The sequence below is a fragment of the Trachurus trachurus genome, assembly GCF_905171665.1.
Source record: "Trachurus trachurus genome assembly, chromosome: 9".
Classification (NCBI taxonomy): Eukaryota; Metazoa; Chordata; class Actinopteri; order Carangiformes; family Carangidae; genus Trachurus; species Trachurus trachurus.
In genome coordinates, this window is record NC_139895.1 from 3,477,945 (window position 1) to 3,492,625 (window position 14,681).

A 14,681-nucleotide genomic window follows, 5' to 3' on the forward strand; every position below is an offset into this window, starting at 1 on the left:
CTCGGGCGCTGGAGCGCACTGTCGTCACTCGGCGGCATCAGAGCGCCTTGTAACTGCACGGATACTCAGACCCCCCCCCCCCCCCCCCCCCCCCCCACCCACACACACACACCGCTCGCACCTCGGGCTGACTGCGCACGTGTCTTCAGATGGAGCGATGACGTTGCGCGCTGCTTTTGGGCTATAATTGCACTGTTGCTGACAACCACCTCGTTCTGTGTTAAAAAATGTATCCACCAATATTTTATTGTTTATTTACTGTAGACTGAAATGTTAATGGTTCCTTTATTGAAGTGTGCGCTGCCGTTATAAGACATATGTTTAGCCTATTAACGGGACAATTTAATTCCGTGGCATTCCTTTTTTTTTTTTTGCTCTTTTAATTGCGAGTGATTTGAGGACGGATCTGTGAGGAAAAATATCACACATGGACAACTGTTTCAGCTGTCTTATTAAAATAAAAAGTGTGTTATTATGAAAAATTTGTGTTACTTCACTGTCCGATTGACGTGGCTCTCTTCGGCTGCCCCGCTCTCCTCCCACATGCTCCGTGCTCCGCTCTCCCTCCGCTGCTCTGCGCTGCTAGTGTATATTTTCTTTACCTTATTCCTCTCTATTCAAATTGTATGTCCGTGATGCCACTAGATGCTTAAACTTCCCTTGGGATCAATAAAGTCTAAGTCTAAGAGTATGTAATCCAATGACTGACACATTGAAACTGTGCTATATAAAAAAGTTATATGATGAGGAAAACATTTGGAGTTGTTGTGTATAAAGTCTGACTCAGCGGCAGCATTGAAAAATAACCACTTAGATTAGTTTGTATGCACAGCAGACTGAGTTTAGTGTTACTTATCAAACTGTAATTATTATACTTTACTTAGGCCTACGTATTTCCTCAATTCTACAGCGCTTAGAGACAAAGATTCTCTCTCTTAGATTTTCTTTAAATTTCTCTCTGAACCTTTGTCTTGGACTCTGTACTATGGAATAAAGAGTGTTTTATAAGCCAAACGATAAACGATAGAGGCATCTCTAGTCATAGAGACTATCACATTCATAAAAGATACAGCAATACTTGTGTGAATTGATTTTATTTCCACCTGGAAAGTATATTGAACAATAAACTGATAGGAGGCATGACTATATTTGATGTCCAATCACCAACAGACCTCAAACTCACTATTTTAGAATCACATTTCTTCACTGTATGATAAATTGATACCAAATACCAACACAAATAAAACTTTTATATTCTCTAAAACACCTGGATGTACCTACCTGACTTTGTTGCTGTTACCATGACTTATAGTTACTTTTATAACAGATTACTGTCAGTATAGAGTTGTCGTCTGTCTGACCTCACATCAAAGTGAACAGAATAGAAAGAGTAATCACTGTATGTAACATTTTATGCACACAATACTAATTACTTAATCAAATATATCACTAAATCAAAAGCACAAACATGTTATCTGAGGTAGAAAATATCATACATCCCTCTTCTTGTTAAACAAGCCAATAGAAATTTGGCACCACCTGGTGGATGATCTAGTAAACTAAGTTTGAGGTTTGAAATATTGTCAGATTTGCATTAAGCAGATGGAAAAACTTTGTGAAACCATAGTTTCTTTATGTAAAAATCTTGCTAATTACTGTTGAGTATGTGGTCACCTTTAGTCTGACAGAGTCATTGACATGAACAACACATAAAACATAGTTTTAAACAGTATGTTTGAACCGTTTTGGTACAATTGATGAGGAAAACAAAAAATAATAAACTGAACTTAAATAATTACATGTATATGCATCCTGAATCTTGTACATGTAGGTGAAACACAGGGAAAGAAGTGACTTCTTAAAATTTTCTAGGGGGGCGCTCTACAACTATTTTGTCACAACCAATCAGGAAGGTTTTATTACCTCAAGGTGCAAAGGTACTTAGATGAATGTTTTTTTATTTCTTTGTGCATCTTCGTCTTGGACTATGGAATGAGGAGTGTTTTATATACCGACCAATAAACTAATAGAGGCACCAAATCTTAGATCTCTGATCACCAAAGGCTATAAAACTAACCATTTTATAACCACATTTCTATCCTAGTGAACTGAATAAATCTCTGCACTTCATGCAAAACAAACAAAACATATATATATTCTTTTAGTATTATATTCTCTGTAACACCTGGATGTACCTACCTGACATTGTTGCTGTTGCTGTGACTTGTAGGTCAGTTACAGTTGTCGTCTGTGTCTCTGGTTCTTCTGACCACACACCATCACACAGACAGCACTAAAAATAAGAGACAGTTCTCAGTTAACATTTTTTACCCACAAAGTACCAGTTAATCTATCGTATAATATCATATCATTTTAAAAATGTACCAAGCTGTAGTTATCTCAACAGAACAGTGAGGTGCAGGACTTAAATATTGTTACTTCAGCTCCTTTTTTTTATCCTGTTACCAAATGTATATTGTTATTTGTTCTCATGTCTCTGGTTGAGGCCACTCACCTGGATTTGTTCCTGCGTCAGTTCACCTCCGAGCTCATGAAGTGAAGTACAGACTGCACATCGGAAACTGAACAGTTAGAGCTGAAAGCCGACAGGTGGAAGGTGTGTCAGGACAAAACCAGAAACCTGATTGGACAGAATTACAGACTTTGAACCTGAGACACATGCCACCTTTTGAAAATGGCCGTCACTAAAATGCTTCCTTCCAAAATGGCCGTCAATTTAAAAAAACAAATCTTCCTTTTAAAGTGTGTCATTGGTGTGACAAAGTGTGATACACTATACAGCTACTCGAGGCAGCAGTAAATTAGATTTAAATTATTTTGCAGGGACTGAACCCAAATGAAAAGAGACTGGAGCACTCGATAAAATGCAGTAATATTTAATAAAGGTGCACGTTTCGACGCCAGTGTGCGTCTTCATCAGAGTAAGCAGGATCACAGGTTGCTACTATTTAACCAGAAGATGACAGTTAAAGCAGAAGTAAGTGATATATTTGTGTTAATATAAGTCTTAAATAGTTCTATCTTCCGACAGCAATCACTTACATAGAGTGTTTGGACTGAAACACGGGTCTGTCAGTCACTCTGCTCTGCTCTGAGCCGAGGAGAAAACATTTATCGTATCCTACAGTTTTTATCCAATGAGGAGAGAGAACGGCATGCAGGGCTGTGTGTGCAGCCAAGGAACGCCGTGAATGTGGCGACGTAGGGACGAGGACTGTTATGGTGCGTTCAAGGAAACCCGTAACTCGTGTTTTTCCGACCTGTGAAGTTGTATCAGTTCGATCTGGTACGAGTTCACGGGTCGGAAGTTACGAGTGGCCGTTATAGTGACTTTCACAGGTAAAACAGGTCGGAAAAACACGAGTGGGTTGCCTGAAACGCTACAAAGTCGTAAGTTGTGACTTGAAGCTGTAATTTACGATTTCAAAAGCCTGCCTGGAATGCAGCATTAGCGAAAACGACCGGATCGCTTACTTCTGCTTTAAATATTAGCAAGGTTGCTACTATTTAACCAGCACTGTTATCTTCAGTCCTGCTTGCTCTGATGAAGAAGCACATTGGCGTCAAAACTTTAGTTGTTGTGCATCTTTATTAAATATTTCTGCATTTTATCAAGTGCTCCAGTCTCTTTTCATACGGGTTCAGTCCCTGCGAAGTGACCCACTGGACTCCCACACCTCAATAATCTGTCCTGGTCTGAGAGCACCGATTTACTGGTTTGGCTGAAGCAGAAGAGCACCCCTCCCTTTAGATTCAAATTATTATTTAAAAAAATATTTATATTCATTAAAAATAATTTCAATAACCAATGTGCTTCAATTAACAGCGGTGCTGCAGCAGCTGCAGCCTCCTACAGCTTTCAAAAAACATGATGATGTCAATCAATGTAAGTGTGGTGAACTTTGAGGGGGCAATAGTGAGATTCTGGAATGTGACTACAGTGATTCAGCAAGGAATATATCAGCCTGTCACGAGCACCAAACACGTTTGTTTCGCTAGGGACTGTGCAGCAAAGACTGATCATTTCCTGGGGACAGCTGCATGTAAACAGACTGTCGTGGCAACATGTGGGGTGGTGTGGGACAACAACATGGACATCTACAGAGGTGACTCGCCACACGTTGCACCTTTAAATCTCATAGACTCTGTGGCAACAGGATTGGGCTCACTCTACCAGCAGTAGCCTACAAGGCCTCAGAAATGTGGCTCTGCCAAAGGAGGTTTGTCACGTTGTGGGTACTGATTTATGTCACATTCCTGATGTGATGGGGAAACCAGAGTTGCAATCATTAGGTTGTTAGTTCTCGAACACACTCTTGTGTTCAGGCCAACCCCTCTCTACTGCTTCCTGATTAGACTGAGGGCATTTACTGTAAGTCACCTGTGACCTCTTGGCTGTCTCTTTGTCTCCCTCTGGCTGTCGTGTGGGCTTCCTCTGACTCTGAGGTAGGAAATAGAGCCACTAGTTTAAATATCTACTTTAAATCAACTATATGTAGTGACCAGGTTGCAATTGTTTGCCACAGCTCTAGCTCCTTTCCCTCTCTTCCCCGGTCTTACTGGTGTCTGCATCTACTAATGAATGAAGGTATGTTGTGAACTGTGGATGCCTGATCTGATGTGTAGTGGTACTAACAAACATGAAATTCTTGTCCTTTTTATAGTTCTCCAATGTTCTACTCATTAGCTGGTACCTGGGTTAGCCGGTGCACCTTTCTATTAAGGTATGTGATTTTTGATCTGTAAGATAAATTGAAATGCATGTTTGGTTTGTATCATCATAATAATAATTAACTGACCTTTCTTGAATTTATAGGTCATTGTCAGCTGCTGTTTTGCCTTGCTTTTAGTGTTTCCGGCTTATAGCGGAGGCTAGTCACGGTAGAGTGGTTCCCTTCACTGATTGTAGTGTTAAAGTTCACCAGGACACAGTTGCAGTGTGCACCATTTGCAGTGATTGCCATGAGCAAAGTTGTTGCACCCCTGGAACACATCCTTAGAGGATTTTAGATTTTAGAGCCCTTACAGGGCTGCCTCCCTGTAGTTGGCTTCTGTCCACTCCTTCTTGTTAATTTCAGAATAAGTGTTACCAAAAATAGTCATTTTAGTGTTAAAATATTATTATAGCTTTATTTCACAGACTCCAAGTCCATCAAGACACAAACAAGGAAACATAGACAAACAATATAGACAGTACACAGTCTGTCCACACACAAACTAAAAACAGTACAGTTGTTTAGACCAGCATTTCCAAAACATGGAGGTGTATTTCGTATCACTCTGAGTTGGATCAATTAGAGACATTATAATTCCATTTTTTGAACGATAAAGTGTGCAGGTAAATTTATAAATAAAATTTCTTAACAAAGCATTGAATGTGGGGACATTACTGGACACAAACAAATGGCTTGCACTTTCCCACCGTGGGTACTTCAGCAAGATACGAAGGGCGTCATTATACGCAACCTTGATCTTGTTCATCTTACCTTTACTATAACTGCACCAGAGGTGTGCTGTATACAACGGTGTACAGTAGGCTCTAAAGAGAGCAATTTTAACATCCTTTGAGCACATGTGAAACTTACGAGCGATCATATTTGCTTGCGCATACAGTTTACAGCATTGCCGTTGCACATCATCATCATCACAGAGATCATCTCGAATAATATGTCCCAGGTATTTAATCTTGGTGACAACATTGAGTGATTGCTCAGACAGACAAAAGGAGGGAAACTTTCGCTTTTGGTCCTCCTTAGTTCTAGCTATCATAACCACACTCTTTTTGGGATTAAATTTGATATCGTATTGCACACCATATTCAGTACACACTCTCAATAGTTTCTGTAAACCAGCACTATAGGGTGACAGAACGACTAAGTCGTCCGCATACATCAAATGATTCATGAGCCGATTCCCCACCATACATCCAGTCTTGCATTTTTGTAGTCTCTGTGACAGACCATCCATATACAGATTAAAAAGGAAAAAATAATAATCCCCTATTAATAAAATTTGTTATACTTTCATAATTTGATTCACCTTTCTTGTGTCACTAATCCCCTTCTTTACAGATATTTCCAGTTATTAATGAATTCAATTGAAATAAATAAATTTGGCTTTATTTTGAAACCACGTCTCTGTCTTAGTATACAAACTTGTGTTGTCTGTGAAAGTATTGAGGTCTTAGTCAGATATTTCCTGGGGTGAAACTCCCCAGGTGGCGTTGTTTGGTCAGGTTCTGGTGGCCTCCACCCACACATTCACCTCGCCACACTGACATAACTTATAACATTTGAATGACCTGTTGCATCTGGAGAAGAACCGTGATGCTGAGATGGGAGCAGGTTTTAGCTTATGGTCCTGGTTTTCTTTGAGCGGATGGCAAGCGTCGCTGATGCATCTGTTTAAGATAAGATAAACTTTATTCGTCCTTGACAGGAAACTTGTCTTGGGCACGGGTGCTGACACAGCTGCCTCCTAAAACCCTATCATACAACATACATATTCACATCATGCATTTAGGGTGCACATAGTATACACATACACATGGAATAAACATACACATCTACATACACACTAGTGCCCATGGTGGTGACTAGAAAAGCGCTATATATACACACCTAATTAGAATCATTACTGAATTCATGATACTGGTGTATGTATTTAAAAAAAATTTTTTAGTGTGTTCACAACTCTTTTTTGAGTGGTCTTCAATACTTTTTTGTTTTTGTCAAGGGCAAGGGGGTAATGTGCACATGAGCTGCAGACCATGGAAGGTCTTCACCACTACCTGGTCCACCTCACACTTGGTCACACTCACCAAGGACGTTTATAAAATCAGATTATCTCATGTAACAGATCTATCTCCATATGTTAAAGATTCAAAATATTTTCTTAGTGAAACAAAATTTATCTGTAGGTTATTGTTGATATGTTTTCAGATTAATTTGTTTCTGTGTAAACTGTGTAAAAGTAGACCAAGACTATTGACTCTTTGTTTCTGATGTGAACCATTAAATGTACTGAGATGTTTGTTAGACTTTTATCCTGAAAACATCTTAAAGAACTGATTTTCTAAGGCAGGTTGTGAACGGTGGTCCACTTCCTGTCCTGTGAGTCTCCGGATTACAACACTAGATGGCGCCAATTCTTTTTCTATTTTTTAACTGTCTGGACACAACCATAAACTCATCAATCAATCATAATTTTATTCATACTCACAATAAAATTATGAGTGAGCATGAGCTTGAGAAATCTGACTTCAGCGGGGAATACCAGGATACTTAATACCAGGTCACACTCAATGAGGAACAGTATCATCAGATGTGTAACAGCTATTATCTCATTTGAATAAAAGATCTTTCTCATCATCATGTTAAAGGCTCAGCCTCAGTTAGCGACGCTTCTCTGGTGGAAAATTGTCTATAAAACACATTTTAAAATACATGCACACACATTCTGTTCATGCCTCGGCAGCTCACTATTCACTCTCCAAAGATGACCAGTACAACAACAGGTTTAAGTCAATTATTTATTCATCAATCAGAAATCAAGACACAATACTCAGGTTGTGATTTTATGCAAATCAACTCCTCATGACGAGGCCCTGAATAACTCTGAAGCTGGTTCCACCATCAGGGAATCACAGACTAGACTAGGGATGGGAAATCGTCCCTATATTCAGATCATTCGATCGTGGACACTGTCGATCAAATCGCCGGGGGGGGTTTGCAATTAGCAAGCTTTAAAAAAAAAAAAACTTGCTATATAGTTCCGTTCATTCATCTCCGCATAGCGCTCACTCTCCGTTATTGTCGTCCACACACAGACAAGCGCGCATGCATGACGCGCGCATCTATATAGTATTTTGACCCGCCCCACACCACCGCATCTATTTTCACAACCATCCCCGCCGCTATTAAACGTCAGACAGCGGGCTTTTTTTTTTACTTTGAAAGGGCAGACAGAGGCGCTGTGTTGCCGGTAGCTTGTCAGTGTGGAGCTCGTGAGGAGTGGGAGAGTCACAGTGCAGCGCGTGCAGCACCCGCCGCCGCCGCCGCCGCCTCTCCCTCTCCCCGCTCTGCTCTCTGCTTCAACCCCGCTCTGATGATGCGCCCAGCCGCCGTCTCACCGGTTCCCTCACACCTCCGCCGGCTTTCTCGTCAACATCAGCGCGCCCCTGATAACACACTCTGGACTTCTTCATCAGTTTTTTTAATGACCCGCCCCACCCCGCACAGCCTGCGTCCGCGGCATGCACCTCCGAAAAAAAGTGAGAAGGAAAAAAAAAAGATCAGGAATTAAGAGTTTAATATTCACTCCTCTGTTGCACAGATCCAAGGGCTCTGTATGCAGACATGTTGCTCCACGCAGTGGCGTAGATGACATAGGGTTGGTGGGTTTTGTAAACCCATGGGCCCTCTTGTGGTGAAATCCTGAGGCCCCCCCCCCACACTGCCGAGGATTTTTTTTTTTTTTAAATCGGGGCGGGCTGGTCATAGGAAGGTTCGGGACGCGGTTGACCGCGGCTGCCTTCCGTCGCAGCGGCAGGTAGCACAGAGTAACGTCAGACTGGGTCACTGCATTATGTTGCATATTAAGGGGGGATACGAGCGGGCGCGGCCCCTCCCAATTTGAGCTGATCCATGCGTCTATTACAGTACATCAAATTAAACAACAGAAGCTGGTCTACAACGTGTAAAAAACATGTTTTTATGACCCAAACACAGCCCAAACACTACTCAAATAGACAACTAAACTAATCAAACTTCATGAAGTACCTCTGTGTGGACCCAGTCGCCACATTTCTGGCTCGTATACTACTGTGCATTATGCAAAACAGTAGGCTACACAGACAGCTACCGCTCATATGAAAGGGCTACAAAGATTGGAACGTTACATAGCAGCCGCGGCTGCACAGCAGCTACACAGCAGCAGGCAGAGAGAGAAGACAACAACCAGCAAAGTCCAGCACACACAGACACTGCTTGACCAAAACATGGTTGTAAATTTCCTCTTACCTTTGCTGTTTTGCCGTGAAAAGTTTGTTTTATGGGTAAATCCCATAGACTGTAAGGTAAATCCACAATATTTCCAGTTTGAACAGAACTTTGACCGGTGTTACATCTAAGTCGGTCCGGACGGGCTTTAGGAGCGGCCGAACCTTTGTTGTTTTTTTTGTTTTTTTTTTCAACTTTATTTAAAGTTGTAGCAACAACAACATTTCAGTCTTTCCAGCTCACATTCCTTAAAACAGTAACAGCACACTTTATCAGAATCAACCACTGCAGAGATAATGTTCATACATTGTACAATCATTTGATAGAGGTTTTGAGCTTTAGCAGCATCATTCTGAAGGACACTCATCTAAAATATGATTTTTTTTTTTTTTTTTTTTTTTGGGGGGGGGGGGCGAATATTATTATTTATTTTTCCCGTGTGCCATCTTCATTTACTCTTCACCAGTAGGCTAACATATACTGAAATTTATACATCTCAGCAATTTCAGATGTTTTTCTAATCACTGTCATGGTTCATTCTTGATGCACTTTTTTGGCTTTTTTTCTGTCCTCTATTTGTGTGTGCAATGTGGCCCGCTGCGCACGCGGGCCCCTTGGACCTCAAAACCCATGTGGAATACAGCCCAGCTACGCCACTGGCTCCACGAAACATTTTTCAAGTACACAGTAGAGCGCAGGTTCTAGAGATTATTTCTTTAACATCTTATGGCAGTAAATTAATTAAAGATCGCCTTAAAGATCGCCATTTGAAAAAAAAATCACGATCGTCCCCTTCGATCGCTGATAGACGATCCGATCGAAAATCACTCCATCCCTAGACTAGACTGAGACTTTGTGCAGGGACGGTGATGTCCAACAACCACACAGTGGTCAGGACAAGAACACAAGGCTGAAGAAAGCAGCATGACTGACTTAGAGTTGGAGAAACTGGTTTGCCCTGACTGGGATTTGAGGGTAGCAACATCAGCATCATGCAATACTGTATAACATATAAACAACTAATTTAACCATCAACAACAAAAGACCAAAATACAGGCAGGGGGAGGGGGCGCTGCAGACACAGCCACCACACAGGACTGCCCATAAGTGATGATTAAGACGATTTCATTCGTATAAGTCTACAGTTTATTTTTGGGCAAAACTTCAGACTCAACCTTTAAAATCCCCCAGGATGATTTTCACTGCGTCTGGTGCTTCTACCTCCGCCTGTGTCACAAGTTCATGAATTAGGGCAGCAGCAGCTTGTGTGTCGGTGGAGGGAGCGATATAGACAATAAAGAGTCTGATTTTATGTAGTATCTCCCGGGGCAGATAGTATGGCCTTAGACAAAGTTATAAAAGTTCAATATCTTTTGTGCAGACCTGATGCTTATTTGTGATGTGCGAGGAATAGCAGTATTTATTGTTTGTAAATGCACATACACCGCTGCCCTTACTTTTCCCGGAGTTCTGGTTGCAGTCCATTCTTATCAAGGTGACAGCTGCTGAGTTAGGATCTGTTACAATGAACCAGGTCTCGGCAGATGAGGCAGGAGTGTCGGCAGTCAGAGAGGTATTGAGTGCAAGCTCATCAACTTTATTCTTTATGCTGTGGACATTGCCGAGCATAATCAATGGTAGTGGTTGTCTGTATGGTTGTCTTTTAATCCTCTCCCGGTGCCCACCTATCCTGCCACGTTTCTGTTCCTTGGTTGTGTTGTCTCAAATTTTGGCACAGTCCTGTGACAGCAGCGCTGTGTCAACATTGCGGGCAAACTTGGCAAAAGTCTTCAGACTTCAGACTCCTGCACTTTAGGTTGTTGTTCTCTGTGTTGTTGGGCTCTCTGTTCCAATTCAAATATTTCTGCTTCTAATTTTGTAATTTCTGCGTCTTTTCCTTTGATGATCTTTTGAAACACCTCCAATCTGAACATCTCAGCTGTGTAGCAGGTTCCTCCATTTTTCTGCACTATGTTCTGGATCATGGTCAGAAGCTCATGAACTTGTTTGTGGTTTGTTTTATCTTTGTTATCAAAGACCTGATATCTTCCTCCACAGTCGTTTATGAGTTTACTGACAAATGGTGGACAATCTTTAATGTAGCTCTCAAACGGCCGATCATCCAGTGCATCTCCTCTGGTGAATATGATGATGGTGAAATCTTCTGACTTTGGTCCAAAAACCTTCTTGATCAGTTCCACAGAGTCTTTCTCCTCTGGTGCAAAGCCCCCAATCTGCAGAACCAGTAAGAACACATGAGGTCCAGGAGACAACATGCTGATGCATTTCTGAAGCTCTTGAATTATTTGATCCTCAGAGAGATTTTTATCAAACAGGCCAGGGGTGTTGACCACAACAACAGGTCGTCCATCAATCTCTCCTCTTGCTGATTCACAAGACTCAGTTGGTGGTTTTGGCGCAATTCTGGGTGTGAAACACTTCTTGCTCAGAATGGTGTTCGCTGTTGCACCCTTCCCACTGCCAGTCCGTCCAATCAGCACCATCCTGAGAGGCTCTCTGTTCTGATTTTCATCATCACCTCTGATCTGACTCTTCTGTCTGATGTCCTGAAGCTCAGCCATGAGTCTTGTAACCCTCTCCATCTGAGCCCTGGTGAACATGTCCTTTGTGAAGCATCTGGATCCTTCAACACTCATCTTGTTCACGGTGTCCAACAGCTCAGGGATCTGCTGTTTGTCCTTGATGTTCACAACAACAGATCTTCCTCCACAGCTCTGACAAAGCTGCTGGATGTCTTTGTTCTTTGTGACAGAGTGAACAACATCTGGAGCTGTAGGATCTGACTCCACAGTGAACAGGATCATGGTGAAGTCATTGACTCTACAGCTGAAAGTGTTCTGGATGGTTTCTAACTCTCTATTGTCTTCATCAGTGAGGGGACCCACAGGTAGGACCAGGATGAAGCCATGGACGCCCTCAGGATCACAGAGGGAGATACACCTGAGTGATTCCTCCATCACTTCCTCCTGAGGTTTTCCATACAAGGCAGGAAGCTCCACCAGGGAAACCTGACGTCCACACACCTCTCCCTGATGTTTAACACACTCTGATGAGTTGGAGGCTGAATGAAGCTCTGTCTGACCTAAAATGGCCTCAGCTGCTGAAGTCTTCACTGCTCCTCTCCTCCCACACAGAACCAGGTTTAAAGCTGCTTTCATGGGTTCAGACTTTGGTGTCTTTGTTAAACCTGAATCCTGATCATCAAAAACATCACAGCTCAGATGATCTCCATGGTTTTCTTTTACAATTTGACTGAAGCGTGTTAAGAGCTCTTCAAGTTCAAGGTTCTTTTGCTCCAAAAACCTGTATTTACATTTTTTGATCATGTCTCCAAATAAGGGATGATTATTATATTTTTCTATGAAGCCTTGCTGCTTCTGTCTGGGAGTTGATATCAGAACCAGTGAATGATCAAACGATTGGTCACTGAAGAGGCTCAGGACTCTGCAGAGCTTCTGTTTCTGTTCCTCAGTGAAGTCTTCAGGCTGTAGAACCAGCAGCAACACATGAGGTCCAGGTTCAGAGAGACTCACACATTTTTCTAAGTGTTCTGTCAGTTTGTGTTCAGAGATATTGTATCGAAGAAGATCTGGAGTGTTGATGAGAACTATTTCTTTCTCCTTCCATAGTCCACTTTCTCTCTGACAACAGTCTGGTTCTTCTGTGGTGCTAAACTTGGTCTTTCCCAGTATGAAGTTCCCCACTGAACTCCTCTCAGACCAGCTGTTCCCCAGCAGAACAACCCTCAGCTCAGATACTGAAAAGAAAAACAATGAATTACATAAGTACACGTACGCATAATCTAATAGCAGTCGTCAATAAAATCAATCGGAATGAGAATGAGAGAGTTTAATGATTTGGAAAAATAATGTCTGCAAATAGGTAGGGTTTTTATGTTATCTTGTGACACTGTCAGTTGTTCAAGACCAGACTATTTCTGACTCAGTTCAGTTTGACTTACATGAAGGTGGCACGATAAGAAAGTTTGTCCTATGCTTCTGATGTGGCTGAATGTCTAAAGTGAGCACAGAAATTTAAAACTGAGTTTATTTATCAGCTCCCTTGCATTCTGTAATACACCTGCTGATGTCTATCAGTGGGGGTGTTAATATAACAGCCCACTAGTGCTGTTTCCCTCTATCCTGCCGCTTTATCAATTATTTCTCAGTAAACACAGACTTCCCATCCAACTTAATTTAAACATTCATAGAACATTACAGTACACAATACCTCAATCTTCTTGTGAACAGTGTTGAGAAGGTTCCTTTAAAATGTATTTTATTTCAGTTTACAAAACAGATCTACTGTATTCAAATTCCTCTAAATGAGCAGGTTTGTGTTATTTAGAGCTGTTATTCGGATGAACATGTACTTTGACCTGCTCATTTCCTCACCTCTAAAGTGCTTAGAGAAAAAGAGTCTCACTCTTAGATTGTCTCCAATATGCCAGCATTACTTAAAGATGAATTTGTTGAATGGGTGAATTCATCATTGGCTACACTACAATATATTAGAAAACCACAGTTAAACCATCAGACTTTTTCTTACATAATGGTGCTACAATGCTTGTATGAATGTTTTTTATTTCTCTAAAAAACTTTGTCTTGAACTCAAGTCATTCTGATGAAGGGCTGAGGAGCCCTTCCCGATCATGATTATCATCATGATAATGACCTGATGAAGGGCTGAGGAGCCCGAAACATTGTCAGTAAAAATATTTGGAGCATAACGAGGTTGTGCGGGCTGTTTCTTTTTTCATATTCATACTGAACAATAACCTAATAGAGGCATGACAATCTCAGATGTTCACTCACCAAAAGACCACAAATTCACCATTTTAGAACCACATTTCTTCACTGCACCAAATACCAACACACAACTTTTACATTCTCCATAACACCTTGATGTACCTATCTGACATTGGTGCTGTTGCCATGGCTTGTAGGTTTCAAATGTCTATTCTCACAGATTATTGTCAGTCTCTAGAGTTGACATCCATCTGACATCATCACAAGTAAACCGACGGTAAAAATAAGAGACGGTTCTCAGTTAACAGTTTAAGTAATGTATGGAACATGGTTATCTCAGGGAGAAAGAAAATATCCCACATCGCCCTTCAAATCTAGCACCACCTCTTTTATCTTGTAGGTGAAACACAGGACAAGAGGTGACTTACTTTGCTATTTTGTCACAGTCAATTTTGCAAGGTTTTATTACCTGAAGGTGCAAAGGCAGTTGTGCACCTTTGTCTTGGACTCTGTACTATGGAATAAGGAGTGTTTGTGTTTTATATGACAACCAATAAACTAATAGAGGCATCAATATCTCAGATCTCTGATCACTAAAGGTTATAAAACTCAAAATGTTATAACCACATTTCTATCATACTGCAACAAATGAATCTCTCTACTTCATGCAAAAACATTACAAAAGTATTCTTTTACTTTTATATTCTCTCTAACACATGGATGTACCTACCTGACATTGTTGCTGTTGCTATGACATGTAGGTCACAGTTGTTGTCTGTCTCTGATTCTTCTGATCACACATCGCTACAAGTGAACAGATGGCACTAAAAATAAGAGACAGTTCTCAGTTAACAGTTTAAGTACTGTATGTAACATTTTATACACAAAATAC

The 14,681-nt window shown here is 41.2% G+C and overlaps 1 protein-coding gene across 1 annotated transcript; it reads right to left on the bottom strand.

The window, feature by feature from the left end:
* Positions 1-10,810: 10,810 nt before the first annotated feature.
* LOC310991823 (GTPase IMAP family member 8-like) lies at positions 10,811-14,526 on the bottom strand (the record flags this gene model as incomplete). The annotated part of the gene is made up of 2 exons (XM_083979754.1): positions 10,811-12,798; positions 14,520-14,526. 2 exons carry the CDS (start codon positions 14,524-14,526, stop codon positions 10,811-10,813), a joined length of 1,995 nt encoding a protein of 664 aa, XP_083835880.1.
* Positions 14,527-14,681: the final 155 nt, after the last annotated feature.